General features: G+C 42.0%; 2 protein-coding genes across 2 annotated transcripts in view; both read right to left on the bottom strand.

Moving 5' to 3' along the window:
* Positions 1-9,660, bottom strand: part of tjp1b (tight junction protein 1b) — a 69,580-nt gene extending 59,920 nt beyond the window's left edge. Inside the window, exons 1-2 of the mRNA XM_037106999.1 lie at positions 9,210-9,660; positions 8,127-8,238 (exon numbers count right to left, since the gene is read on the bottom strand). Coding sequence (XP_036962894.1) covers positions 8,127-8,238; positions 9,210-9,645 — 548 coding nt within the window. The 5' untranslated portion in view covers positions 9,646-9,660. The remainder of the gene's footprint in view (positions 1-8,126; positions 8,239-9,209) is intronic.
* Positions 9,661-15,989: 6,329 nt separating this feature from the next.
* Positions 15,990-26,617, bottom strand: part of duox (dual oxidase) — a 14,857-nt gene continuing 4,229 nt past the window's right edge. Inside the window, exons 8-34 of the mRNA XM_037106687.1 lie at positions 26,522-26,585; positions 25,784-25,880; positions 25,535-25,625; positions 24,763-24,865; positions 24,314-24,486; positions 24,058-24,233; positions 23,827-23,945; positions 23,588-23,725; positions 23,370-23,483; positions 21,892-22,091; positions 21,434-21,619; positions 20,959-21,184; positions 20,479-20,572; positions 20,219-20,394; positions 20,026-20,095; positions 19,857-19,895; positions 19,160-19,338; positions 18,795-19,025; positions 18,611-18,710; positions 18,470-18,519; positions 18,245-18,372; positions 18,000-18,153; positions 17,636-17,868; positions 17,381-17,539; positions 17,129-17,284; positions 16,582-16,710; positions 15,990-16,490 (exon numbers count right to left, since the gene is read on the bottom strand). Of these exons, the coding sequence (XP_036962582.1) occupies positions 16,368-16,490; positions 16,582-16,710; positions 17,129-17,284; positions 17,381-17,539; positions 17,636-17,868; positions 18,000-18,153; positions 18,245-18,372; positions 18,470-18,519; positions 18,611-18,710; positions 18,795-19,025; positions 19,160-19,338; positions 19,857-19,895; positions 20,026-20,095; positions 20,219-20,394; positions 20,479-20,572; positions 20,959-21,184; positions 21,434-21,619; positions 21,892-22,091; positions 23,370-23,483; positions 23,588-23,725; positions 23,827-23,945; positions 24,058-24,233; positions 24,314-24,486; positions 24,763-24,865; positions 25,535-25,625; positions 25,784-25,880; positions 26,522-26,585 (3,708 nt within the window). The 3' untranslated portion in view covers positions 15,990-16,367. The remainder of the gene's footprint in view (positions 16,491-16,581; positions 16,711-17,128; positions 17,285-17,380; positions 17,540-17,635; positions 17,869-17,999; positions 18,154-18,244; positions 18,373-18,469; positions 18,520-18,610; positions 18,711-18,794; positions 19,026-19,159; positions 19,339-19,856; positions 19,896-20,025; positions 20,096-20,218; positions 20,395-20,478; positions 20,573-20,958; positions 21,185-21,433; positions 21,620-21,891; positions 22,092-23,369; positions 23,484-23,587; positions 23,726-23,826; positions 23,946-24,057; positions 24,234-24,313; positions 24,487-24,762; positions 24,866-25,534; positions 25,626-25,783; positions 25,881-26,521; positions 26,586-26,617) is intronic.

The following is a 26,617-nucleotide window of genomic DNA, read 5'->3' as shown; positions in this document are numbered from 1 at the left end:
TGTTTCTTGTTTTCTTTTTTTCTGTTCCTGATCTACAGCAGGCATTTTGGCACAGGTGTACAGGATGAAATTTGGAAGCTACGAGGCTTGGAATGATATTTTTCTGCACCTTTATCTCCGGATCAAACGCTAATTATTTCTCCAGTGAAAACAAAGCTTCGCTTTCTTGTGATAGTGGGTTGATTTATCTTGTTATCTGGAGAACACGCAAGGGCCAGACACTCTACATCGTGACATAACATATCACAGGAAAAAAATGTTTGTCTTTCAAAGCAAACCGTACACGTTTTTATTACCTTTTGTCATGGGTTTTCCTTGTGATTTCATATGAGGGTGTTTACAGTATATGTATAGCTAGTTATTGTAAAAGGATAGCAATGTGTACAGCCGATAAATAAGTAAGATTGACGTACAGCCTGATGCACTGATCAAGCCCACTGAGCATATACTCAGCCTGTTTGCAGACGTTAAAAAAGACTATTGATGACATCTCAGCAGGGATCAAAATTTTCAGTCAGTGGCTTCTAAAAAAAAACTCCTTGTGGTTCCAAATTAAAGCCAAATTTTACTCCATGCAGCAAAAGCTACACAGAGGCTTTGATGCACGAGCGTCAACCTCAGTAGAAAGTATGAGGCGTGCGCTTTACCAGGAGAGCTATTTATCAGGTCTATTACACATGGAGAAGGCTAATGTTCACACGCTGAATAACCAAAACATGATATTTAATAAAGGTGATGAACAGCTCTCCTGGTAAAGTGCACGCCTCCAGCAGGATTCTGGGGTTGACGCTCAGGATTCAAATTTGCGCTGTAGCTTCAGCCACTGTACAAACTTCTTTATACGTCTGTTAATTAAGTTGAAAAGATCTCAGTAATCACATGGTAAAAACCTAAATTTTGAACCTAAAGGATGTCACTTGAATTAGTGAACGTTAAAAAAAAAGTTAATTCTGGCTCTTCAGTGGATATCTTTTCAGCTCCAGCGAAGACGTTGATTTGACGTATTTTTGGACATGTTTACACTCAGCAGGATGGTGAGTAATCCTTGATCTGGCATTTTTCAGCTTAAAGGATTGAATGACAGTGAAAGATGAAGGAAAGTTCTCCCAAAAACCAAATTTCAGTCATTTTCTAGTAAACCCCACGCCGAGGGAAAGTGGATTGATGTTTCGAAGTCTGCAAAAACATTTCTGGAGTGTCACCGCAAAACAGTGTTGCAATAGTAAACAGCCCCTCAAAAATCTTCAAAGTAAGCCCAGATATCATAAAGAAAAAAAAATTGCTTTAGATGAAGATGCTTCATGCGTGTCAGGATTCATTTGCAAACCCTGCTGAGATGATATTTGCTGCAGTGTGCTTGTGTTGATACACTTTTCAACCTCATCCAAGTGTAAAAACACATCGGGCTATATTTCAAGTTGATTTATTAAGGCGCAAATAAAAAATGCAGATGAAAAAACAGGCAGACTGAAACCACGCTTCATTTCATGGCTCTTCTGGATACTGGAATTGAACAGAACTGTCGTAATGCTGGATTTAGACTACATGATATTTTAGGCTGCAAAGCTGGTCACAGTGTCAGAGTCACACATGACAGGACAAAAACTTAAAAGGCTGTCACCCCCAGGACCACGTGAATGTAACAGTGACGTGAAGGTTTTAATTTTGTGTGTCACACACACACACACACACACTACTATTACTACTGACTACCCACAGACAGTATTCAGCCCACTGCATTTTAGTTTCACAGTGCAGCATGCATTCAAATGTTCAGTTACAGTCAGTTAGATTGTCTGGTTAAGGTTAGGGTTAGGGTTGTCTGACGAACCTGTTCAGTCTTCTTTTACATGGCTTTGTCTTTAAACTGGACGGGTGAGAAAGGGTGAAAATGATACTAAAGTCAGCTGTTTCATGTCTGCCAGTCCCCTTTACCTGATTTTATTAGACTTCTTCACTGCAGACACCTCCTGTATGCGTTTCATTGACATTATTTTAATGGATTTATAAAATTACTATTGGATTTAATCATTTTCCATAACAATCATTTTCCCACCTGCACACTTTTTCACACCCTGCCGTCCCAAATGATTTACATCTCCTGAGGTTTCCTCCTCTTCCTGTCCTCTCAGAGAACTTCTTGAGAATTGATTTTGTAAGTTCTGGTGTTGATGCTGAGCATATATAAGAAAGAACAAAATAGTAGTTTATCATGAGATACTTCTTTAATTTTGTATATACCTAAATCATTAGTCAACATTTTTTACTTCTATAAATAATTTAAAGTTTAAGAGATGTGTGCTTGACACAGAATATATATTTCTCATTCCTGCTGCAGATGATAATTGTTAAATTCAGAGAGGTGCAGTACACAGCAGCTCTGTCTCTGAACTGTGCCTGCACCACCTGTCATTAGCAGCAAACAGAGGCTGGCGTGGGTTGTTTTTCAGTCAATAGACTGACACACTGGTGCACTTCTAAGCTTCAGAGTAAGTCAATTAGTCTAGACTTTGAAGTCTTAGAGAGGAGAGCCTCACCTGAGGAGAGAAGAGCACCTCTCACTCTCACTAGACACTAGACCTTAATCAAAAAGCCTGAAGGGGCCATAAAGGGAACTGGGGATTGTATTTTTATCTGCCATGTGCAGTACCACTGAGAATTAATGAAGAAAACAGCAGTTATTAGCATCATGTGATAAAGGGATTATCTGTTTTGGTAATTAGGAAAATCGGACCGAAGGTCACTCTTGAAATTAATTTCACGAGCTGGTGAATCCTGCAGAAGATTTCCACCATACAGCGAAACAGGCAGCACGGCACTGACACTGCTAGTGTCAGGGGAGCAAATCCCTCTGTGGCTGATGTTGCTAAAAATGTGTGCACCCATGACACTTCGGTGCTCTATGGATGAAAGTATCCTCCTCATATGCTCACCTACAGTAGCCGACAGTGTGTCTGGGAAACAAAGAGCTGCATGTTTATCTACACTACAGTGTGTGTAGAATGAAGCATCTGATTAAATTCGTTGGCAAGAGTTAAATCAACGAAAAATGTCCCAGTTTTTTCAAATGAGCGTTTATGTGTTTTATAAATTTCAGCATTTACAACAAAGCCTAATATGAAGCACAGTGAATGAACATCGGGCCTTCTTTGAAATTTAAAACAGCTCTTTTTGTGGTTGCCAGTTTGTTACTTCTGGGTGACTGGAAGCAGAAAAACCCTTCAGGGGCATTAAAGGGACCTAAATTCATCTACTGCTCACATGTCCCAAAATCCTTCCACGCAGTACCTGCTGCTGAGAAGGCTTAATAAATAAAAACAAGAATACTACAATTTGTATGTGTATAAAGGAATCAGCACTGTTCAACAGTGATATAATTTAAAGCCTAAGCAGGGCCATAGCTGCCACATTCACTGTATTGGCTGATTCCAAAATACTGAAACTGGTAAATTTCACACTGCAATTTTAGTTTATAGTTGGGAAATCATCAACTGTTTTTGTACCTGTTAAAATCTATATAATTTGGTACTAATTAAAAGGTTAGTTTAGTAGATTTTTAAGCAGTTTCTGGTTTTGAGAGGATTATTCCTGAAACTGCTCCATTTAAACCAGCAATAGCTATTTTTTCTGCCATTTTGGGGCAGTAGAAACAAGCTATGAACACAATATTATTACCTTTTAAGTTGATGAACATATTTGTAGAAAGGTGTTACTTTAAATATCTAGCTACATTATAATTACTTTGGAGTCATGCTCACTCTCTTTTAGCTCCGTTTTTGGTCTCTACCAACCTCTTGAACAAAATATCTGCCTATTTAGCTGCTAAACGTACCGCTATGTTCACCAGCTAGTGGGCTAACTGTGTCTGTCTGCTGTCTGGTGCTGAGCAGGTAGTGTGCAGTGTGTTTTTGGAGCCTTTTCTCTGAAAATAGCTGCCTGCTGGGGCAGAAAACACCATCATGACAGCAGTGAGAGTGAGCCCAAACACAGAGGTCGTGGCCAGACCATGAAACACTGAGCTGAAACTCACTCTGAAGCTCTGTAAAGCTGCAGAATCAGGTAAAGTGTTTTGTACTAAATTGCATGTAATAGTATAATATAGTTTGCACTAGCAGGAAGTGAAATTAAAAGACAGTCTAAGAATAATTATTACTGTTGATAACATAAAAATGCAAATTGGAGATGAACATATAAACAAATAACAGATCTGCATGAGGCTGACACAGAATCCTATTGACAGAATGTAGGTGACGATTCAGTAGGTTGTTTTCAGCCTCATGGCCTGGAGAACAGAACACTGCCATGATGGGACCACACATTAGGGTCTGATGGCGCCGGATGATTCAGTTCTCCCTTACAAGAGAACCTGTACACTGAGTCTTGGCTGCACGCTATCACTGGTGACGTCGCTGCTTCCTGTCCGTAGCCCCTTGAATCCAGTCAACACTCAACTAACACGCCACTAATGGAATCATCAGAGCAGAGCTGGGCTCCGACAAACCTACCAGCGACGCACTCTGTCAGCTCCCATTGAGGAGGACGCCATTCAGATAACTCTGCTGATTAACCAGACAATACGGACCGTCATTATCAGGCATGTAAGACACAGCAGCCATTAGAGGGAAGTGGGAGCCTCCTTCTCTTTCTCTATCTGTCACACACACACACACACACACACACACACACACACACACATTACAGGGAGCGTGCATGGGAACCAGTAGTAGTGTGTCAGTGGGGAAGCGTTGAGACAGCAGTGGGTCAGCGGTTGTGCTGCAGTCTGAAGCCCACTGCATACCCATGCACACTCCACTGCAGCACTTTGATTTCACATTGGCATCCCCCCCTCTGCATCTCCACAGTGATGCCTCAGAGCAGCCGGCCCCATCATTACCCTTCTCACATGAGAACCCACCGCTGACATCTTTTATTGCACGCTGCACACACACACGCACACACACACACACACACACACACACACACACACACACACACACACACACACACACAGGCAGGCAAGCTCAGAGATGCACAGGCACACGTGTGCGCCCATAACACACTACAGTCGTTTTTTTTTTTTCTCCAGCGCGTAAATAGGACAGACAGGGCTGCCCTTCTTTCCTGTGTCCTTAGACTCTCTTGTCCACTTTTATTCTGCACAGCAAAAAAAAAAAAAAAAACCCTCAGAGCTGGTTTGTAGGACTCAGAGTCTGCTCCCAGAGGAGACAAACCTGGACGAAAGCCCTAAGAACCACTACCGCTGTAACACCATGATTTATTACTTTTGCACCAAACAAAGAGGAGAAGTTCACAGAGAAAGTCCTCTTCACATGAATGCACTGCACCAAGAAGCACAAGAGTAATGAAACACACACACACACACACACACACACACACAGTCACACCTCGGCGCTGTCGCAGTGCTTTCTCTCTATGTGCTGTGAGGTGAGTCATCAGCACAGAGAAGCATAACCTCACAGCTACAGCTAATCTCTCCTCTCCTCCTCCTCCACCTCCTTCTCAACCTGCCAGCATCTCATTTTCTCCACTTATGGATGAAGGCACGGTGACTTACATCATCGCTGCAGCCTCACATATACATATAAGGCCGCATATCCAAACACACGCTGGCGGATCACACACACATCCACCGGAGGAGAAAGTGATACATCCACGCAGTCAATCCAATCAATATTTCTGCGTAACCGTGCGTTTAATGCACTTAAATCAGCACTTTAATTTTTAGAGTTCAGACTCAGATGACTGCTTGAAAAACTACGAGAGCCTCGTGAAAACAAAATGGCAGTCAAGGACCCTTAAAGTGGATTCTCGTTTCGGTTTCTGTGCTTCTCTCACAGTGATACATAGGTCCTTTGTGCCCTTTAAGTCAGAAGCCCAGAGATGTGATTAAATGCTGCATGTTCACTCTCAGTCAGCAGGATACTGACCAGAGGCGGACACGAAAAGCCAAACTAATAAACACAGTGTCTGTTTGAACCCTCACAGCTGACAATCAATCTGCTCTTCCGCTGTGGATCAGAGAAAGTGTGCACATCAGAGGGGCGAGGGAAAAAAATAAATAAAGCGCTCACACCGCACGAGGAAAATATTCCCAGGTTGCTCCCACATTTATAACAAGCGCGGCTGCAGACATGCTTCACTCTGTCACACAGGGACGCATGCTGGCACACACATTCTGAAGCCAAGCATCCATGACTTTAGGCAGTTTCTGTCCTACTTCTCCTAAGAGCGAATAAACAAAAGATTATGCCGTTTTTATCTAGATATACATGCAGTCATGCTTGCCCGACGCTTGATTTTGCTCACTGTGTTTGAGCAAGCATGAATCAAAAAAGCACGGGAAGAACATCCTTCCCTGGGCTCTGCCTTCCCTGACATACAATGTGGGAGACGTTAGGATCCGGCGAGCATCATCACACACAGCTGTGCTCAAGAGTCCTGCGTACAAAAACCAGCATCTAACTCTGAAATGACATTTCAAGAGGACTTACGTTTCCTTGTTAGCGTACTGCATCTTCAGAGGACGCTCTGTGGCTATTCTGACTGTATGTGCTGCTATGCCGTGTCCCTGTCAGCCTGTCTGTGTTTTTTGTGTGTGTGTGTGTGTGTGTGTGTGTGTGCGCGTGTTGGTGTGTGTCAGTGCCCTGGGCCGGACCACTGGGATAGCTGTCTCCATGCTGACTTAGCTGTCATACATTAAAGAGGCCTCCTTAACGGTCTAGGGAGCATATCAGCCTGTCTGTTCCGTCACTTCAGGCATCACATCACCCACTCTACGTCACTCTCACACACTCACACGCACACACGTATAAACACACTGTCAACATGTCCCTGTCTCTCCCCTCCAGGGTCCACACACACACACGCACACACACACACACACACACAAACACACCCATCACTCAGTCATGATGCGCTCACAGGGCCCGACACAGAGCCTCACAGCGGACTCAGCAGCGGTGTGCCAAACTGCTCTGCTCGTGTACAAAAGAAAAGCTCTGCAGATGTCATTTTATGCTCCTCTCTTGTGTCGTTTCATTTATGCATGTATGTATTTTAGTATCACCATTTTAAGACATGAATAAAGTGCTGCAATGGCCTGCACTTGTGGAAGATCTATTCTGCCAAAGTAGTTACATTTCAGATGTGCGACAAAAAGAAAAAAACCTCACCGGGGTGCTGTGAGGAAGTAACACACATATTCCCTCTTTGGTGTTTGGATGAGAGCGTTGTCAAACGCACCTTTTCATTCTTTCATTCTTTATGTGTTTATAGGAACAACACATTTTAATCAACATTTCCTGGGGGAGCACTAAGTCAGTCCATAGAGACTTGGAGTCTTGTCTTATTCTTCTCCTTCCTTCCTTTGGCACAATAGAACAAGAAGAAGAACCAGAAAAAGAACGAAAACAAGAACAAGACTACAATGAACTCCTTTGTCAAGGGCACTGACCGATCACTGATGGGTCAAGCATGGGAGAACATGCAGGCTCAACACTGAAAGGCTGTGCCCCAGTGTTTTCAAATGATCAAAGTGAAAGCAAAGCAAGAAAATGAGCATGCACAAGACAGTGCAGAAAATCATGCAGAGCAACAGGAAGCAACAACAACACTGAGCTCTCGGGACGTGCAGCCATGCAAATCATCATAAAGCAACAGAGCAAAAACACTGTTTCTGACCACATTTCACACACATTAGCCGTGCGAAGCAACAAGACGCAGATAAATGAGAACATGCAAGTTTGTTACTCACATTCAAAAGAGCGCCTCCTTGAAATTGTTGTATTCTGCATGGTTAAAACTATTGTGTCCAGAATAAGTCATTGGAAAATAAGAGAGCAGAAACGGTGGTTTGTTAACTGCAAGGCCCACATATGGTAGACGCCAGAAACACTCCATTTTGAAATGTTCCTTGAGTGTGAGATGAGGTGAGGACGGTGAGAAAATGCTCCGATGCGTCAATCAAAGTCTCTGATATGACCTCATCACTCGAATTTAGTTTTGTCCAAGGTGCTTCGGAAACAGCTTTTATAACACATTGCTGGAATTATTTTATCGACTCATGAAACATCAACAACACCAGGGATATGTAGAGTGGCTCTCACCTGGAGTCAAACACAGGGTCGGTGTACATGGGAGGGGAGCAGAGAGGTGGCTCTCCCGGACTGTTAGGGGGCACAGTGAGGCCCCCCTTCTTGCCCCGTCCTGGGGCACCATCTGTGGGAACAGATTAATATATGAGACACTTTTTATAGCGCTCTTAATTTACACGTCTTCTCCGCTGAATGGATGAGTAAGCAGGACGACTCACAACTTCTTAAATGAGGGATATTAGCTGCAGATAAGCAGACACTCGCTGAGCTGTAAATGCGAGTCATTTTCCTCAGAGTGCTCAGGTTTATGTAAATGTAAGTACAGCATATTGATCTGGAGTAGCGCAGCGGAGACGAGGCCCTGCAGACTGCAGCCGCGCTGAGGCCATATGTTGTCAGAGGCCAGTTAGGAACGCTGGCGGCTCAGTAATCCCCTCAGCCATCCAGATTTAAGAAGCTATTTTTTGCTGGCTCTTAGTCTGCGGCGCTGGCTTACTGCGAAGTAGTTTTCTTCTTTTATTTTATTTTGTTTTTCAGGGTTTTTAATTTATCTGAGAAGATTAAATGTTACACTAGATAAGTGGAGAAATAAGTGGAGAGCAGCTACAGATCAATGAGCTGAAACTCTGGTATGCTCTTTGAAAGTTTTTCTTTTTTTTTTTTTTTTTAAGAAAACAGGAACACACAGCCCTCTATGACCTCTGGGTGCTGTGCTATTTATTTACTCTAGCGATTAATTAGCCGATTAATCGATTAGTGAATCAAAAGATTTATCGTTTTATTCATTTTTCAAGCGAAAATGTCAAATATTTTCTGTGTCCAGCATCTTAAATATGAGGATTTGCTGCTTTTCTTTGTGACTGGTGATAGTCAATGAGCAGTCTTTGGGTTTTAGACTGCTGGCTGAACAAAAGAAGCGATCTATAGTCGTCACTTTGTCTCTAAGGACATTGTGCTAAGCATTTGTCACAATGTTTGGACATTTTATAGGCCACATTTATCGATTCGTTGTGAAGATACTTGTCATGGTAATCATCGTTAGCAGCAGACCAGTGTTACTCAATGATGTAATCAGCGGTTAACAAATGACTGTACCTTCCCCATCCAGCAGAAAGGAGGTTAGCAGGTGGGGACACACTTCCTCCAAAACAGAGCAGAATGAGCAGAATGCAGCAGGCCCCTTCGAGGACAGCTGGTCCAGGAATATCTCCGTCCGTTTCTTGCTGGACTCTTGTCCCAGTATTTCCTTGTACTCCCCCAGCGAGAAAACCCTCTCATACACCAGGTGGGGGAGCACACTGTTGATGTCCAGGTCATTCAGGATCTTTTGTCGGTGCTGTTTGAGGATCTTAGCTGCCCACCTCTTCTTCTTCCTGGCGCATGGCCTCCTGCCAGGCCTCTGCGGCTGCCTCTTCTGCCTCCTCACAAACCACTTCCTGGAGCCGCTGCCAAACATCTTCAAGTTGAGGAGACCCACCAAAACTTCTTCCACGGCTCTGTCAACGCAGTTCCCGAGGGAGGGGAGGCGCATATTTCATGCCAGGGAAGCGACCATGCCACATATTTCCTCGAGGCTCGCTTTGTTGTTGTCTGAGTCGTTTATCTGGGGCAGGAAGAGACAATCTGGGCAGTAGCTGATTTCTAGCTGGGTACTTACTGACACTAAGAAGATTAACCGACTCTTAAGTACACCAATGCAAACTGCTCACCACTGTGCAGACATCCGCAACGTAGTTTACATCATCTCGTTGGAGCATCAAACATTTTAGCTCCTTAAGTTGTCATTTAATCAACATACGCCCCCTTTAATTAAAATATGTCCAACTAGTTTCTCCCTCTCTGTCACTCCCTTGAAGATAATTTAGAACAACATGTCACAAACTCCACAGTTATTTTGGGTAAATCATCAGGGACTTACAAACGAAGGCTTGCGAGGCTCCAATCCACTACGTCTCCTCCGAACACAACAAACTTTTAAGCTGCCCAGTCTGTCTGCTGATCAGCACTCTAAATACTCACCTTCCTGGTTATTATTGCCGTGAATGTGACACCTGATTAGAGTGAGATTAAACCATTTTGTCATGGGCATTGACCCGTTACATCGAGATGCCAGGCTCCCTTTGAGGAGAGGCGTCAACACATAATAGAATGGAACAAGGGCATTTAAAGGGGAGCTTAATGTATTGTACTGAAAATCTATTAAAAAAAAGAGTAATGCAGCACAAAGCAGTGTGACCTTGAATCCCATTTTCTCCAGCTGCTGTGTGAGAGGATGGAGGGCGGCCCGCACTTTACCAGAAGAGGGTGCCATTCGATCAGCGAGGGCTGCATAGACAGTGGCAGGAAGTATTCAGATCCTTAACTGAGAAGTACACACTAGTAGAATACTATATTTGTAAGTAAAGGTCCCACATCCAAAAGATTTTATGTAAGAAAGAGTATGTTTGATCAAGAAAATGAACTTGAAAGCTGTTTGGAGTACAGGCATGGTTTTGGGCTCTTCTGAATGGATATAAGCTGATTTTTATATTATTTTTTGTGCTTCTGGTATCAATCCACCGCAGTTTGAACACACCGAACGATTCATTTTTTTTCCCACCTACATTTCTTTAATACAAAAACAAGCCTGTCACTGAAAATAGACTATTTTTTTCACTTTTCTGTCAGTAGATTAATGTAAAGAAAGAAAGAAAGAAAGAAAGAAAGAAAGAAAGAGAAGTCTGCTTGACTGGTGAATCCAGGTTTGAGAATGAAAAATATAATGTAGGAAAATGAATCAAATCAGTGACGTTGTTTTTGCAAATGAACTCTTCGTTTCCCTGCTGAGCTGCAGAGGAGACAGTAACACCAAAAGTAAAATCTGTAGCAAAAAATGCTAATTTGGGGGAAATGCCTACCCAATTTGCATAAGTCAAGCTACTGTAGTGTTGCACTAGAATTGAGTGCACAGCCCATCTGTGACACTGCAGTCAATTTATAAAGGGATCACCTCGGGGCCACGGGGAATGATGGCGGAGACAGAAAACTGATTCAGTGGCATTTATTGTTTTTCACCTATTTTGTTAAAACAATTAAAGGAATATATTATAAGGATGTATCGTTTAATAGTATAAACCCTAAGTTATCTGTGAGGATGGAGGTTTACGGCATCAACATTGCATCAGGGAAATTACCTAACAGCTGCTGAACCACAGGAGTTCTCTCATTTGTGGTCGCCTCCTTTTTTCTTTTTCTTTATTATCAGTGGGCCACCACAAACCCGTAAACCATGTTAAAAAGCTAGAACAGAAAGTCCTTATCTTATTGCCCAATCATTCCTTAATATTTCACAGTACATTATGAAATGCTGCAAATAGCTGCTGATTACACAACAGCTGTCTGATATAAAAGGTGGAAGTTATCAGGCGTCTGTGTGCACCTGTGCTGATTCAGCACGTCAAAGATCACAGAGATGATGTTGCAAAAACCTGAAGGCTGCTCTGTAAGAAATCACTTGATCCTTATTGATCCAAGGCCAACGTGTTTCCACGAGTACCAGACTGTGATGAATACAACATATGAATGATTTTCAGCTTCTTTAACACAATGGATGTGTCAAGATGACAAACGACTCCATGTTCACAGCATTCCCCTGCTGTGGATGGTACCAGTCATGGAGGGGCGCCCACTTGAAAAATAACACTGGAGAGAATTGTGTAGCAACATTTGCATTTTTTCTACAGTGTTTTTTTTTCCCTTTGACTACAGCAATCTCAGAGTGCCAGACGACGTCCTCATGGGCAGTATAGTGACAAATACACCGAACATCACATGTGCATTAGGTGAAGTTGCTCTTTCAAAGCAATATCCTACCTGTGCAGGGCGCCTGAGGTATGGTTTAAGAAATACTGGTTTATAAATGAATGTGACTGTGAATGGTGTGGTTCAATACACCTTAAAAGCAGCTACTGTAAACATAGGCCTATAATACATACACACACACACACACCTGGATTACTTCAGAGTTGTAGGACGCCATGGACCGAATCCCCTTTTTCTGTGTGTGATACTAAAAGGGAAAAATGTTCTCCTTGGTGTCTGGAACAATAGATATTGTATGACTTTGCTAGCTGAAGCTGAATTAGCTGAAGTAGCCACAGCCAAGCTGCTCGTCTGCCAAGCTGGGCTAGCTAGCTTTTAGCAGCAGCGGCACTTCCTATGATTTAAGATTTAGTTCTTCTTCTGTCTTCTTCACATTATATAACAAACTGTATTACTAGGAACATTTTTTTTTTTTTTTTAATTCCAGGCTACAGTTATGGAGGACAAACTAGCCTTAGCACAAGCTAACTCTCAAGCTAGGCTTAACTACCCAGAGTGCAGTCATCACACTGTCAGTGTCTTCCTTTTTAAAAAGAAAATACTGCAGTCAAAATATCTAACACAGGTGCATTGTTATATCAACTTCAATCACTTTTTAATTCTAAATTGTGCTCATGAATACTGAACATATCATCAGCCTACCTCACAATTTATATCCAGCGTCAACATTCAGTTCTCCTCAGGAGCTAATGTGCCCTTTGTGTTGCCAGGTCTAAAATAAAGGTGTGGATGGCGGATGGAGCTGTGGAGTTCTTTTCATTGCTCAACCTTGACAATACCTCATAATAGATGAGAGAGCTGAAGAAGAAACAGCAACAGATGTGCCAATACTGGTACATATTCCTGCGAGCTGAGAGTGCAGTTTCAATTTATTGTTTTTTTAAGTTTTATGTCGAGTTTGTGACAAATGGTTAAGCAGCGTAAAAGGCATTTTTATTTAATATACTGTAATGTAATGAAATGAAGGTTTAACAACTGTTGGACAATCGGTAAACACCGTAGCCTTTCTTTCTTTAACTGTTTCTGTAGCTGCTCTGTGCCTTTACAAGTGAGTGGAGGTCACAGTTCAATTACAAATGATGATGATGATAACGTGTCCTGATGGAAATTTCAGTCTGTGCTCCTACCAGCAGTGTGAGTGATGTAATCCCTTTGTTGTATGAAAAGATTTCCAAATGAAGGTTTTAACTAAAATGTTCCTTTACTGATAAAATAAACAAAAGGCTTATCAATTATCAGTAATAAGTCGATATATGATCATGAGTACAAAGTCAGTCTGGATACTTATTTATATAGGGCTGTCCTATTTGCTCTCCTATTATTCAGCTGGCCGTAACATTCTTGATATCTGTCTTCTCAACAGCTGGGCTCTTATCACTTCTCTCATTAATGGCATGTGGAGTTACACAGCAGTTTTGATTTTGTTGGATTTCTTGTAAGATGAGTCACACAGTGATGTCAGCTACTTACTGACTTGACGGTCCAGCTTCTGTTTGACCAGCTGTAGTCGGCATGCCAGAACATTTATGGGACAGTTTTACAAGTGTAGGCAAGCTCCTGTTGACACGGTAAATAATGCAGGAGCCATGTCACATAATAGGTGTTTGCTTTCCTTATAAGTCTTGCTACATGAACCTTAATCGTATTTGTTTCTGCGCCAATCTCTTTCCAGGGAATCAGCAGATGAGATTAGATTAGAGTGATTTAAATGAGAGTGTAATGATGAATAAATGGAGGCATTGCACGGAAGAGACGAGAACACATTAAACAGAATAGACTGAAGATAATACATTCTCATTTATGGTCACCTTAGCAGGAAAAGAAAGGGAATGTCAGAGATTCCTAATAGACTTGATGGTAAACGAACACTTCCTGCTTCCCATAATGTCACAAGGAAGATTGTTTGCACCGAAAATACCGTCCGAGAAAAGAACATTCCTCCCTGGCCTCAGATGGCTGCACAATAAACTCTCTTCCCTCCTGCGCAACAAGAGTCCTGCATCTGATCTGGAGAGCCTTTGATCGCTGATCTCACTCACTGACTGAGCACTTACATCCATCTGCATTCAACACAGCTCTTCAAGGAAAAACAGCTTTAGTCGGAAAAGAGTCACAGGATCAGTACTTTTATTCAGGCCAAGACTACAGGGAATCGAATCAACTCTGTTTGCCTCGGCCTATGAAGGCAGCAGTACTCTTTTAAATGCTAATCTGCTTCTGTGTAGCTTTAAAGTGAGCCCGGTTATTTGTCGTGTTACAAGATGAAAAGCCATGAAATGAAATGGGCTTTCGATGAGAAGCCTTCAGTTTTCAAGTTAATTTCATTAATATGACACAAGATTTGCACCACAAAGACAGACACTATGTTTGTTTATACATAAAAGCTTCAAGACACATGTATATAATACAGCAAGATTAAAGTTGGTGCAGGTGGGTGAATAGTGGGTGTTGAAGGACTACAGCAAGATAAGTACCAAACAAAAAACTAGTCCAAAAGCAGGCTGCAGTCTTTTGGACTAGTTGTAGAAGGGAAATGGTGCCTGTTTAGCATGTTAGCACATGAACGACACTTTCCAGATCAGAGGGTAGAGATACACCAGCCATCACCCTCGTTGATTTTTTAAAAAAAAATTTCATCATTCTCCTTTATTTTCTAACAATAGGTACCAGTAACAGCCCTGAAAAAGGCATATCAGTCGACCCCTGTCAGATGGTGTATGGAAATGCCTGACAGGAGATGGTTCTGAGCTGGAAGAAACTGAACCGGACAAAGAATTTAAAACTAAGCTCATCGTCAAATATAGCGCCCAGGTTTTTAGTGTGTGGTCTGATGTAGGCGAGAAGGTGAATGAGGTTCTGGGCAGTAACAGTGGTGTGATGTGAGGGGGTGAAGTGCGGTATCTCTGCGTTTGACACAGTATTGTAGTTGAGTTGCAAGGTTGTCAGTTCAGTCTCCTGACTGGCTAAATACATCTGAGTGTGCAAAATAAAATATAATTGCTTGTTCCTACCTCATTAGAGATGCTTATATAGTCCTATGTCAAGACCCATGACCTCTGCTCCAGTGGAGCTGCTCGGTGGCCACCAGGTCAGTGGTTGAACTGTGGCTGAACTGGCCAGCTGCCAGGTGTTAGTGTTTGTGTAACTGTGTGAAGAGAGAAGGATGTTCCTGAAGGAGAGAGCACGCTTAAAGTGAAACCACTGAGTAAATAAATGAATTGAAGAAGAGAACAAAACAGAATCAGCTTGCAGACTCCTCACTGTACATTTCCTTATTGATTTTTATTCATTTTTTGAAACAATTAAACTTTTAGACACAGAATCAGTGCAGCGGATGTGTTTGCCTGATAACCCACGCACACTCAGGCCAAATGTCCAGGAACTGACTGTGACATTCAGGGAAAAAAAGCCAAATACCTCTGTGGTCAGTTATTTTTCTGCTCACTTTTCAGTTTCAGACGACTGCTGCGATATCGACTCATGTGATTAACTATGTGCATACACCCTTCATATCTTACATGTGTTTCATAAGCAAACAAGCGTGTGCAACCCTTTGTTTTGGCACAGTGAAGTAACATTCCTACAGACCGCAGTCACTGTACAAGGCAAATATCAAGTACAAGAATGTGAAGTGCAGTTTGTCACAGATTAATGGGAAAGATGCATAGTAACAAACAATTCATCTCCCTGAGGAAAATCTACATTTTACACTGTTACGTCTTCCTCTGGGTGGAGGAGCTGTCTAGCTCATCACTCAACCAACAAATCAAATTTGGGAGTTTGTGTCAATTCAAGTGTGACTTTAGTCCAAGAGCTAGAAGCAGCAGAAGGAGCCGACAGCAGAATTTAGAGAACTTCCACTGCACAAAACCCCACAGGTCCTTACATAATCAGATGTCCTACAACAAGGACATCACATTAAAGGTACCACTGTTAGATCTCCGAGTGTTTCACTGACAGTGTTTCTAACTGTGTTTGAGGAAGCTTCCTTCAGACATGACAGTGATACAAATGTATTGTTAAAATGTTAATTTATTCATTCAAGATATTTCATACAAAAGCAGAAGAAATCAATGACAAACAAAAATCAATCTATTAAGACAACAGAAGCACAGACTAACCTGACAAACAATGACAGCTAACAAACTACAAATTAAAGCATACATGATGAAATTGATTTGACAGATTTGTGAATAAAACCCTGTATTTGTATGATATACAATATATGAAATAAGATGTCTCTTAACTGTTAGAGATGAATATAACATTAACATTAATGAGTAGAGAATAAAGATGTGAAGAAGACACATTCATTTTACATGAGACAGACCTAAACTGCTGCAGTAACTTGTGTTCTCCAGAGGAAAGTGTCTCATCTCCCCTTCTGTTAAGTTAGAAGTTCTCATAGTGATGTATAAAATGAGCCTGATCCCTCTTGTTCATCTGCTGGCAAGCTTTCTCCACATTCTTCGTCAGTCCAGGTGGTCCACAGCTGAACACACCGATTTTACGCACCTACAGAGAAAATTAGTTAAGTTAGTTGATTCAAATAATTATGTGCTGGATGCAGTTTCAGACAAATACAAGATAGCGGTGCAGGACTGACCTCAGGGTGAACCTCCTGCAGCGAGCTGAAAAAAGACACAAAGGGTGGACGGCCGAAGTGGGTGACGGACCGTAGGCCGGTGAAGAGACTGCGGTTCCACACCTTCTGAAAGTGGCGCTCACACACATACTGTCCACACATGAGGACACAATAGGGGGAAATCATCAGTGGTTTTCATGTATTCATATTTTCATTCATTCATTTCAATTTTAATATTATATTTCCCAACTAGTCAACTTCCTGTTTTAGTTCAGTCTTAGAAAAAGAGGTTCATGAGTTAAAAAGCCTTTCTGCTAACCTGTAAATGTAAGAGCCCAAAGGAAGCCATTTTATACTGTCCTGATGAAGGCTTTAAATGCTGAAACACACAGCCATGTTTTTACTATTGTTGTGACTCAACAGCCATGATTAATCAAAGGATTTTTTAACTCATTACCCTCTCGATTGTTTCAGACTTTTTCTATTATTCTGAAAGAACAAGATCCCTAAACTGAAGAGCAACAGAGGAGTGGTACTCTTTTTTTATCATAGGAACTGCATATCTCACCAGCATGGTGGTGCGGAGGTCGAACTTTTCGGCCACCTGAGTGATGTAAGTGTGGACTGAGACCAGCTCCAGCGTGTCCAACTCCTCCACCTCCCTGATGATGTCTGACACCCACTCAAACTGACGCTGTGTCCGTGTTACCCAGATGAAGTACACCTTCAAATAATCAGCCAGAGTTAGAAGAGATTGTAAAGTGAGCTTCTTGCACAAATAAATCAATCATCAAGAGGAAGAAATGTACACTAGGCTGACCTTTTTACACTGGATCTTGGACTTTATGGAGGACTTGAACACCAGGTCTTTGAGGATGGAGGCAAATGGGGTGACTCCAATCCCTCCTCCCACCAGGACAGACACCTCAAAGTCAGTCCACTCCTGATGGCCCTCACCAAACGGGCCGTCCAAGTACAGCTTAGGATGAAAAGGAAAAAAAAAAAATCATGTAATGACTATACATGGAGACAAAGACGAAACAATTTACACACATAAAATAATGCTTTGGCCTACCTTTGGATAGGATCCGAGCTCAATCAAGCTTTCTTCAGTGTAGAGCTCTCGGAGCTGGCTGGTCCAGGGCCCCACAGCTCGGATGTGCAGGCTCAGGGTCTCTTCATGAGGGGCTGAAGTCAGTGTGAATGGATGGTACTCATCTGTGCCCAACATCAGGCAGGCAATGCGAACCCACTGGCCTGAACGGTACACAAAGCCCTGTGGTCGCTTGAACTCCAGATGTGTCACACCTACAGATAGGGCAGCCAAGGAAAAGAGTGGCACATCGATGCAACAACAATGGAAACGGTAATAAAATCAAGGAGAGACGGAGAACAATGAGACATTTTAAAGCTGATTTTTGGTGAATTGTAAATGTCACCTGAAGGCAGCAGCTCAGCTCTGACCACCGGGATCTCCAACTTCTTCCTGCTCAAGCTGATTAGTTTGTCCAACAGGAAGAGCAGCGCAGGTGGGAGTAAATAAATGTAAAAACGAGGCTCTTGGATCAGGGCGTAACTGCCATGAATAATTGTCTGTTGGATGAAAACAAATTAGACGATTTATAAAACTGCCACCTGAATGCAGAGTGCATTTAGGGTATACTAAATTCAGAAAAGTACTTACAAGAGTGTACACTACAATGTAGAGGTAATGTGTGATCCAAAACCCACGAAAGCTGATGTGACGGAAATAATGCGACGCAAAAACATACATAAATGCAAACACAAAGAGAAGCAAGACACCGGTCATTCCTAGGAAACAGAGAAAAAACATTATAGCAACAGTATAGCATAAAATAACAAATAGTCCATGTAACACTGACTGTCTAAAATCTGTTTCCTGTGATACCTGGAACAGTTTCAAAGAACCACCATGACCACTTCATAGGAAGTTCTGACCTAAAATGAAAATAGATAAGTAAATTAGCCAAAAAAACTCTGCAAATTGTACAAATTGCTGCAAAGATCTGGCAGATATTTCAGACATTACCCGTTGTTTGAAAAGACTTTGGGGAACAGACAAGACAGGATGCTGAGGTCGCTGACGGAGAATATGTAGATGTTGACCACATGGCCCAAACTATGAACAACTGCAGTCAGGATAGAAAAAGGAGTGAGATCATGTGCATAAACATTCCATTACATTACAACTAAAAATTCCATCATTTGAAAACCTGTAAGGATGATGGCAGTCATGGCCATGTTGCGATGGAAATCGATGGCGGCGTCAAAGGGGATGTATCGGTTGAGGAAAGTCTCTCTGCACAGTGTGATGAGGTTTCGACACACGGTGAGGAGCATGTAGGGAAACAGGAAGGAGATGGCGGCCGCCGTGCCACGAGAGACAGCGATGCCAACGACTGAAGTCTCAGGGAAGCCTGTAGTTTCGGCCTGCAAAGCGTAGTCTGAAAACAATGTTTTAGAAAGTTGGTTGAAAAGACTCACACTGACCAGAGTCATACGAGGTTGGAAGGTAAAGAGAGACTACGAAACATTAACATGAGTTAGCAGCACAAGGAGACAAATGATTCTTACTCACAGTAACATCTTTCAAGGGCCACACCAGCTGCGATGCTGTAAACGATGATGAAGCAGACAATATGACGGCGATAATTCTCAATGAAACGTTTGAACTGCTGGATCTTCTGCTGGATCGGGTTCCTGATGTACTGCTCACGCTTTGGCTTCACATAGACGTTTGGAGTTCTGACAGTAGACCTGGAAAAAATTGGTCAGATTATATTCTGTAAATATTGTGTGTTCTGTCTGTCATTTAGCTGCAGGGTTAGTGACCAGCAAGAACTGAAAGACAATCAGAACTAGAGCTGCAATAATATATAGATTAGTTATCAACTGTCAAATTAATCAACGACTATCTTGAGTAGATTCAGAGTAGCTGTTTTGGGAAAAAAGGTACAAATCCTCTTCTTTTCACTTCTTAAATGTAAATATTGTATCATATCTTTACTCTAAGAGTAAAGGAAATCTCTTTAGTTGTGGACAAAACTGACATCTTATAGACCAAGCAATTACTAAAGAAAAAAGTCAACAGATTACTTATAATCAACAATATAAACAATCTTTTGTTGAAGTCCTAATCAGAGTCAATAATCTATTGGAAAATGGTGAAAGAAAACATTCAGCAAAAAGACTCCAAACATCTTGTCTCTCATATCATTCCTCAACCGTCATTCAAAGTCATTTACAGGAATAGAAAAATTCAACAAGGAACAAACTTTTTCCGTCTTCGTAGCTCCTCTCCATACGTCTTGTTGCTGCAGAAACAAAAAGAGGAGAAGCAGAAAAGTTGTACTGAATCATTGTTTGTTTCTACAGTGACAGGCAACAGTTGTTATATTTGTGATCTGGGTGAGTGATTACAGCCTGCGTGTCCTATTTTCTTACCTGTTAACTGGACAGATGAAGGACACTCTCATGTCCCGACTTAGCCGCTTCCTCCCCGCTTTCTCCATCCCTACACACACACACACACACACACACACACACACACACACACACACAAACACAGACAGATTCATCAGACGAGGTCAGAGAAATGAGGATTAACAAAAAGTTCTTTGACAAAACTTTCTCCAACCTTTAACATTAAGTTGAGCGAACTGCAATTCCTTCTCGTGGTCCCGCAGGAGGAAATGGAAGTCCTCCCATGTGATTCTCTCCTTTTTATCAAAGCCTGCGGCCTGCATCATGGCCTTGATGCCGTCCTCTGCCTGGCTCTTTGACAGAGCGCCGTTGGAGATTTCAATGAAAGACCTGCAGCACATCAAACAGGCTGGAGATGAACCATCAGATGGAAGAAAAAGATGCAGTCATGAAAAAAAGAGAAATCCATCAAACCTGAGCATCCTGGCAAATTCTTCTTTTGATAAGTAACCGGTTCCACCAATGTCATTCATGGAGAACATAAGCTTGGATTTCTCCTCAGAAGACCCTGTTTACACAAACACACAGTGTCATTAATGTCACAGTGTAGGGTGAGACTTATTACTGGTTTAAGATTTTGAAATTTTAAATATCAGACCTGACATTCATGCTCATTCTTAGCTGTCGTTATCTACATAACATCAATCTATAAAGCCTGTAATGACACAGATTTTTCTTTACTTTTATTTATTTACTTTTATATTTATTAATTGATTTCATGAAGTGTTTAGTACATTTAATTTCATTTGCAGCTGAAACAACAAACCTCAATATAATTCACACCATCTACCTGGAATTTAAATCCTCTGCCTACAGCTGCTCATACATTTTATAATTTTACATTTATAGTGCTTGAATGACAGCTACAGTCCTCTGGAGTCGTGCAGTTTTTACCTTTCATGAAGATAACGATTACATCAAGAAACTCTTGGAAGGAGAGGTAACCATTTCCATCTTTATCAGCTAGTGTGAACATGGAGTCCACAAACAAGGAGTCAGACTTGAGGCCTAGTGCACCAGCAAACTCAGACGCTGTCAGCTCGCACTGGAGAACCTCTCTGGCTTTCTTGCGGGAAATGCCACTCATGTCTCCCGCGTCACACCTCTCTATCTCCAAGACCTGTGCACCAGAGAGACGGTGTCATTACTTCACCATAGTGCCACCAGTAATACCTCCGACGTGGACTGAGGTTACTGTACGTCCATCATGGGTGAGCTCACCAACGAGACCAACAATTAGTTCTTTTGGCGGGAGGTCCGACTTAATTTGACCTCAAACAAGCATTGACGACATATTGTGGCCGAGCTTAAAGCTGCTGCCGCTGTGACAGAGCGGAGGATGAGGTAATCATCCAGAGGCTGACAGTACCTTAGAGAAAGCATGCCGAATGAAAGTTTCCACAATCTGAGCCCTCTGCTCTCTGGTTAAAGCCTCCTTCAGCAGTTCCTCCTCTCTCATCTCCTTCACTCTAATCTCCTGTGTGATGCCTGTCACCCCCAGGCGTAGGTGCTTGACAAATTCCACACGTTTGCTCTCGTCATCAAAAAACAGCACCTGGACGTGCAAACAGGGAGCATCAGTAGATTAACAGGATTGGAGGGAGATGGAGATCAGGTACATCTGCAGAATCTTGCTGGCAACTGCAGCTTCATGGCAGAAGCGAGAACATTGGATATGCTTAAACTGCAAACAAGCTTAAATGCGAGCACAGAATTTGGTTTTGTAGATGAATTATTTTTATTATTCTTATTATTATTTAAAAGTATTCCTTCGCTCTAACCTGAATCAGAGACTATTTGTGCAAACCATCCCCTCTTAATACTCACCAGGTCATACTCTTTTGATACTTTGAGCAGAAGAGCTTTATGATTACGGTTGTTGGAAAGAAGGACATCCAGATGTTCCTGGTTGGCCAGATTGAGGCAGCGTTGAGCAGCTCCAGATCTGTCGTAGACCTGCAGCCTCTTTTCATCAACCTCAACGCTGACAGGATGCAGAGGTTTTCTACGACCCTGCCACTCATAGGCTGGAGACCAAAATGAAGGTGAGATGTAAGACATGCTTGGGGATGAGGATAAATACAGGAATAATACAGGAACTACCACTAGTAGAGAAAATAGCAAAGCGATTTTGGTTTCGGTCACCTCCACTGATTATCAGTTGAGCTCAGCTTGTTACCTCTAACAAGAAGATCACGGTTTCAGTTCAGTTTGTTTGTTTCTTTGTCTGCAGGATTACAGGAAAACTACTGGCCTGGTTTTCAATTAACTTGCTGGAAGGGTGTAGAACGGGTCAAGGATGAAGCACCCATTGCATTTTGAAGTGGATCTAAATCAAGTGTCAAACACACAAATGATTTATCACTATCGTCAACATCGTGGGGTGGGTCCTTCGGCCTTGGCGGAATAAATGCCATGCATCGTAAAATCCAGCAGATTCAAGTAACGATCAGAAAATACAAAACATGGCCAATTGTAGAGATACGATGACTCCGTATGCCACATTCAGGGGTAGACGACACATGTACTGTAGTTGCATAAACCTCATGCAGAAGGCAGTTGTTATGGAGCATTCTGGGGCAGTGGCTTCATGGGAGAACAAGTACGACTGTAACGTCACCACAATCTTACCAATGCCAAGGTGTGGCTACAGAAACATAAATACCATGCAACTAACAATACATCCAATTGAGGCTTCAGCTCAGCACAATCATATTTAACAGTTTCGGTAAACTATCCACACGTATGTGATGGAAGCACTATTAGATTTGACCCTTAATAGAAGAGTTGACTATTGTAGCCTAAGGGAGGGCTGCACTCTCCAAGTTCCATTCTAGTTTCCAATGAGTTTAACTCTAAACTGTTTTTTTTAGCTCGCGTAATATAAACCAAACTAGACCTGTCAATTTTATCACCGGGCAGAAGGAAGCAAACATCTTCTCATGGATAAGAGAATAACTAAGAGAATATAAGGTTAAAGCTCAACGACATGAATGTTTATATCCATGAGTAGAAGCAAACCTCCTTCTGCAGTGACACAGTAGGTGGGTGTAGTTCACAAGAAAGAAAGTAGTAGTAACTGTAAAGAAACATTGCTGTTGAGTTTTTGATGTTTTCGGTGCTTTGAGCCAAGCGCCATTGAGGTCTATTATATTTAAGATGGGGCAGACATCTCGACGGCTAATATCTCCAACACTCTGCAACTCACACCAAAACAATCCAGATGGATAAAAAGCACTACAGTATGTGGAAATATATGTATTCATGATCTTGGGGTGAAAAGTCCCCGTGAACAGATCTCATACCGGTGATTCCCACAGCTGGTCCCTCTGTTCTGTCGCCAGCTTTTCTTCTTCTCTGGAACTTCTTGTACCTGTACTTGCGGAGATACGCCACCATACAAGCCACTAGAAAACTAACTGTGGAAGTAAAATAAACATGAACAAAATAAATGAACTGCTGATAAATTATATCAATATTATTGCTGTGTCAAAAGAGATGGACTTGCGATTATGACACTGACCAACAGGAAAGAGGAACAGGACAATGATAAATATCCCAAAGCCAGCTTGGCTCCCATCAAAGTAATTAAGTTTGGTAGCATTAGTGCAGGGATAGAGCATTGATGCATTCAGCTGCGCGGGCTGAGCACAAGGGTCACCTAAAGCAACAGAGACAACTGTATTAATCCACTTTGAAAAATATTACTGGTTCTAAATAAATCCTTTTTTTATTAATCAAATACGTGAGTCACGTTTTTACCGTCATGCCAGAAAAACACATTATCTTGTATATCAGAGGCTTCTGCACTTGTTACTGCAATAAGGACCTCATGAAAGGACACATTGCGGATCATCTGGATCTCCTCATCTGTGAACAAACTGGACAACACGACTACAGTAAGATGACATGTGACATTAATATGAGATCAATCACACAGTAGGGTCAGACGCGGCTATTTCTATTTTTAAAGTCCTTCAGAGGGGAGCTCACCCATTCTGTTTGTTCTCGAACCAGAAGCGGTCTCCGTTTCTCATGCGTTCAAACTGGTCCAGGATTATGGCAGAGAAAACTGGACCCGGACCATCGAGAGACTCCAGCAGTCCTCCGGGGAAGAGCTCCAATTTTGAGATGTCCCTGCTGTACAGTGCTGCAACATCCTGGAGCAACTGTTGGAACAGAGCACAAAATTACTGTTCAACTTTTTTATGCCGTTCATGTTTGATTTTTCTCTGACTCGAGCGTTTACCTGTGGGTTTGTGCTGTTGAGCTCAGGATTTATCTCTTCAAATGTGTTGATTGGAGGCAGATCCAGAGCTTTTCTGACCGCAGTGTAACTACGGAGGCCAAAGTCTCTTCCTCTTTGGACCGTCATGGCCACCAGATCTGTCCGGGTGAACCGTAGGGGTCCATACATGAAGTCTGTCAGGGAGCAGATCAGATCGGAGTTCTGAATATTCGTTGCCTTCAACAACTGTGAATGAATGTTTGTGTAGATTGTTTATTGTAAATTTCTACATTTAACCTGTAATTGCTTATAATAATTGCTTGACGTTCGTGGTATGAATACCCTTTTTTTTCTACATTCTTTTGACTGCATCACAGCACCAAGACAAGTTTCCTGTGTGTGAAAACCCATTGGCAATAGACTTAAATTCTGATATTTGATATAGGTAATGAAGAAGAAGGATTAAACACCTCTCAGGTCCTCCACAACAATGTTGTCTTCTCTCTCTGCAATCTGGGATGCCATGCCCATGATGAGGTCGTCTACGTCCTGGCCTGTCTTCACATTGAGACTCTGAAAACAAAATTAAAAAGCCACTGAAATATAATTTACAGATGAAAACTTAATGTATGTCCTCAATCTAATGGGTTTCCTTTCAAAACACATCAGCTGTCTTATAGTCGTGGCTAACAAATATATCCTCCCGTTTCTGCTCAGAGACATACAGTGGTTTACTTTCCTGCCTCTGATGCCACAAAGATCCTGGGTCAAATCCTGCCAGGGTTTTTTTTTTTCTGCTGCTCTCCTTCTGTACTTTTCCACTGTCTCCATAAATAAACGATTGTACTAAATGTGACTTGACCTGTTCTCGTTTTTAAAATCATTATACTACTACTTTCAATGTAATGAAACTAAGCTGCATCAGTGGAAGATTGTGGGGGTGTTTGCACGGTCTTGAGGTTTTTTACATGTTTACACACGTGCACTTTTAGGTAGACTTGTGTAGGTTTAATGTTTGTGTAGTCTTAGGCTGTTTTTGTGCAGTCTTGTTGTGTTGCTCTATGTAACACCATGGTCCTGGAGGAATATTTGTGTTTCACTGTGTACCAGCTACATATGGTTGGAATGACAATCAGGAGAGTCTGCAGTCTAAGTCAGAAATGGTTTATAGTGATAAACACAAGTACATGAATTAAATAATAAAGTTCTTCCTTTCACTCTTATGAAAACGATCATATATACCTGACGTTTCCAAAAGTTGTTACAAAGACGCATTGCTGGTGATAAGCTGCCATCTACGTTGACAATCTCCCGAAAATGGCAGGTTCGGTTTCTGTAGGAAGAAGAGAGACAATGTGGAGGGTTTTATTTCCAACATTTAGGACATGCTCTGTTCAAGATGGTGACTGACACTGTTCAGAGCAGCACTTGATAACATTACATTCTGTTAAAGTCTCCTAAGCGTAGTGAGTCACAATGTGTGAACAGTACCTCATATAAACACCAGGTGGGGCCATGGTGATGCCAAATCGTATAGCAGCAGCCTGAAACTCAGGAGAAATCCCTGGATCAACAAACTTCTGGTAACCTGTGTGGTAGCAAAATGTATGATTACCCTTCACTTCACATATTATCGCTACCTTTTCACCTTACACATTATCACAATCCATTGTTCACTTTACATAACGACATTATCTTTTTGACCAGAACACCCTGGTGTGCAGAGCGCTGACCTTTCAGCTGAACTAGATTGACACTGTTAGTCTTTAGTTTTGTTATATAATACGAAAGACATTCTTTTGTTGATCCATCCTTTATTTGTTCACTTCTCTACAAAGTTAAATAATCATTTCCACCCAAACCTGCATACAGACAAATCTGAACATGATACAAGACAGCAGAAAGGGAACAAAATAAACTACAATTCTCAGGCACCCAAACAGCCTATATCGTCATTCAAGTGGTCAAAGTGAGGCAACAAAAGCAGTATAGCTGTGAAAATGAGGATTGGTTGAGTTGATGGTCTCATCTGACCAGAGTCCCTTTAACTTTCTTCAGCTGTGGGTGCTTATTCAGCAGAAGAAGGAGACTCAGGGTGACGCTTTGCTGACGGAGCACATAGCTGTCAAACACCACCAACGATAGCTCACCCTCACCACGGCTTGTGGGCACCAGTGCATTACCTGTTCTCCTCCACTTGTGCGCACACGCACTCTGGATGATTCTTACCTGGATAAGGAGGAAGTGTTTTGTTTCCAAGATATGCAGGCAGCCATTCGTAAAGAGCAATATTCTGCGTGGAGAAAAAAAGGACAGAATAGAGTT

Source organism: Acanthopagrus latus, chromosome 8 (assembly GCF_904848185.1).
Source record: "Acanthopagrus latus isolate v.2019 chromosome 8, fAcaLat1.1, whole genome shotgun sequence".
Lineage (NCBI taxonomy): Eukaryota > Metazoa > Chordata > Actinopteri > Spariformes > Sparidae > Acanthopagrus > Acanthopagrus latus.
This window is presented reverse-complemented; position numbering and strand designations above follow the sequence as displayed.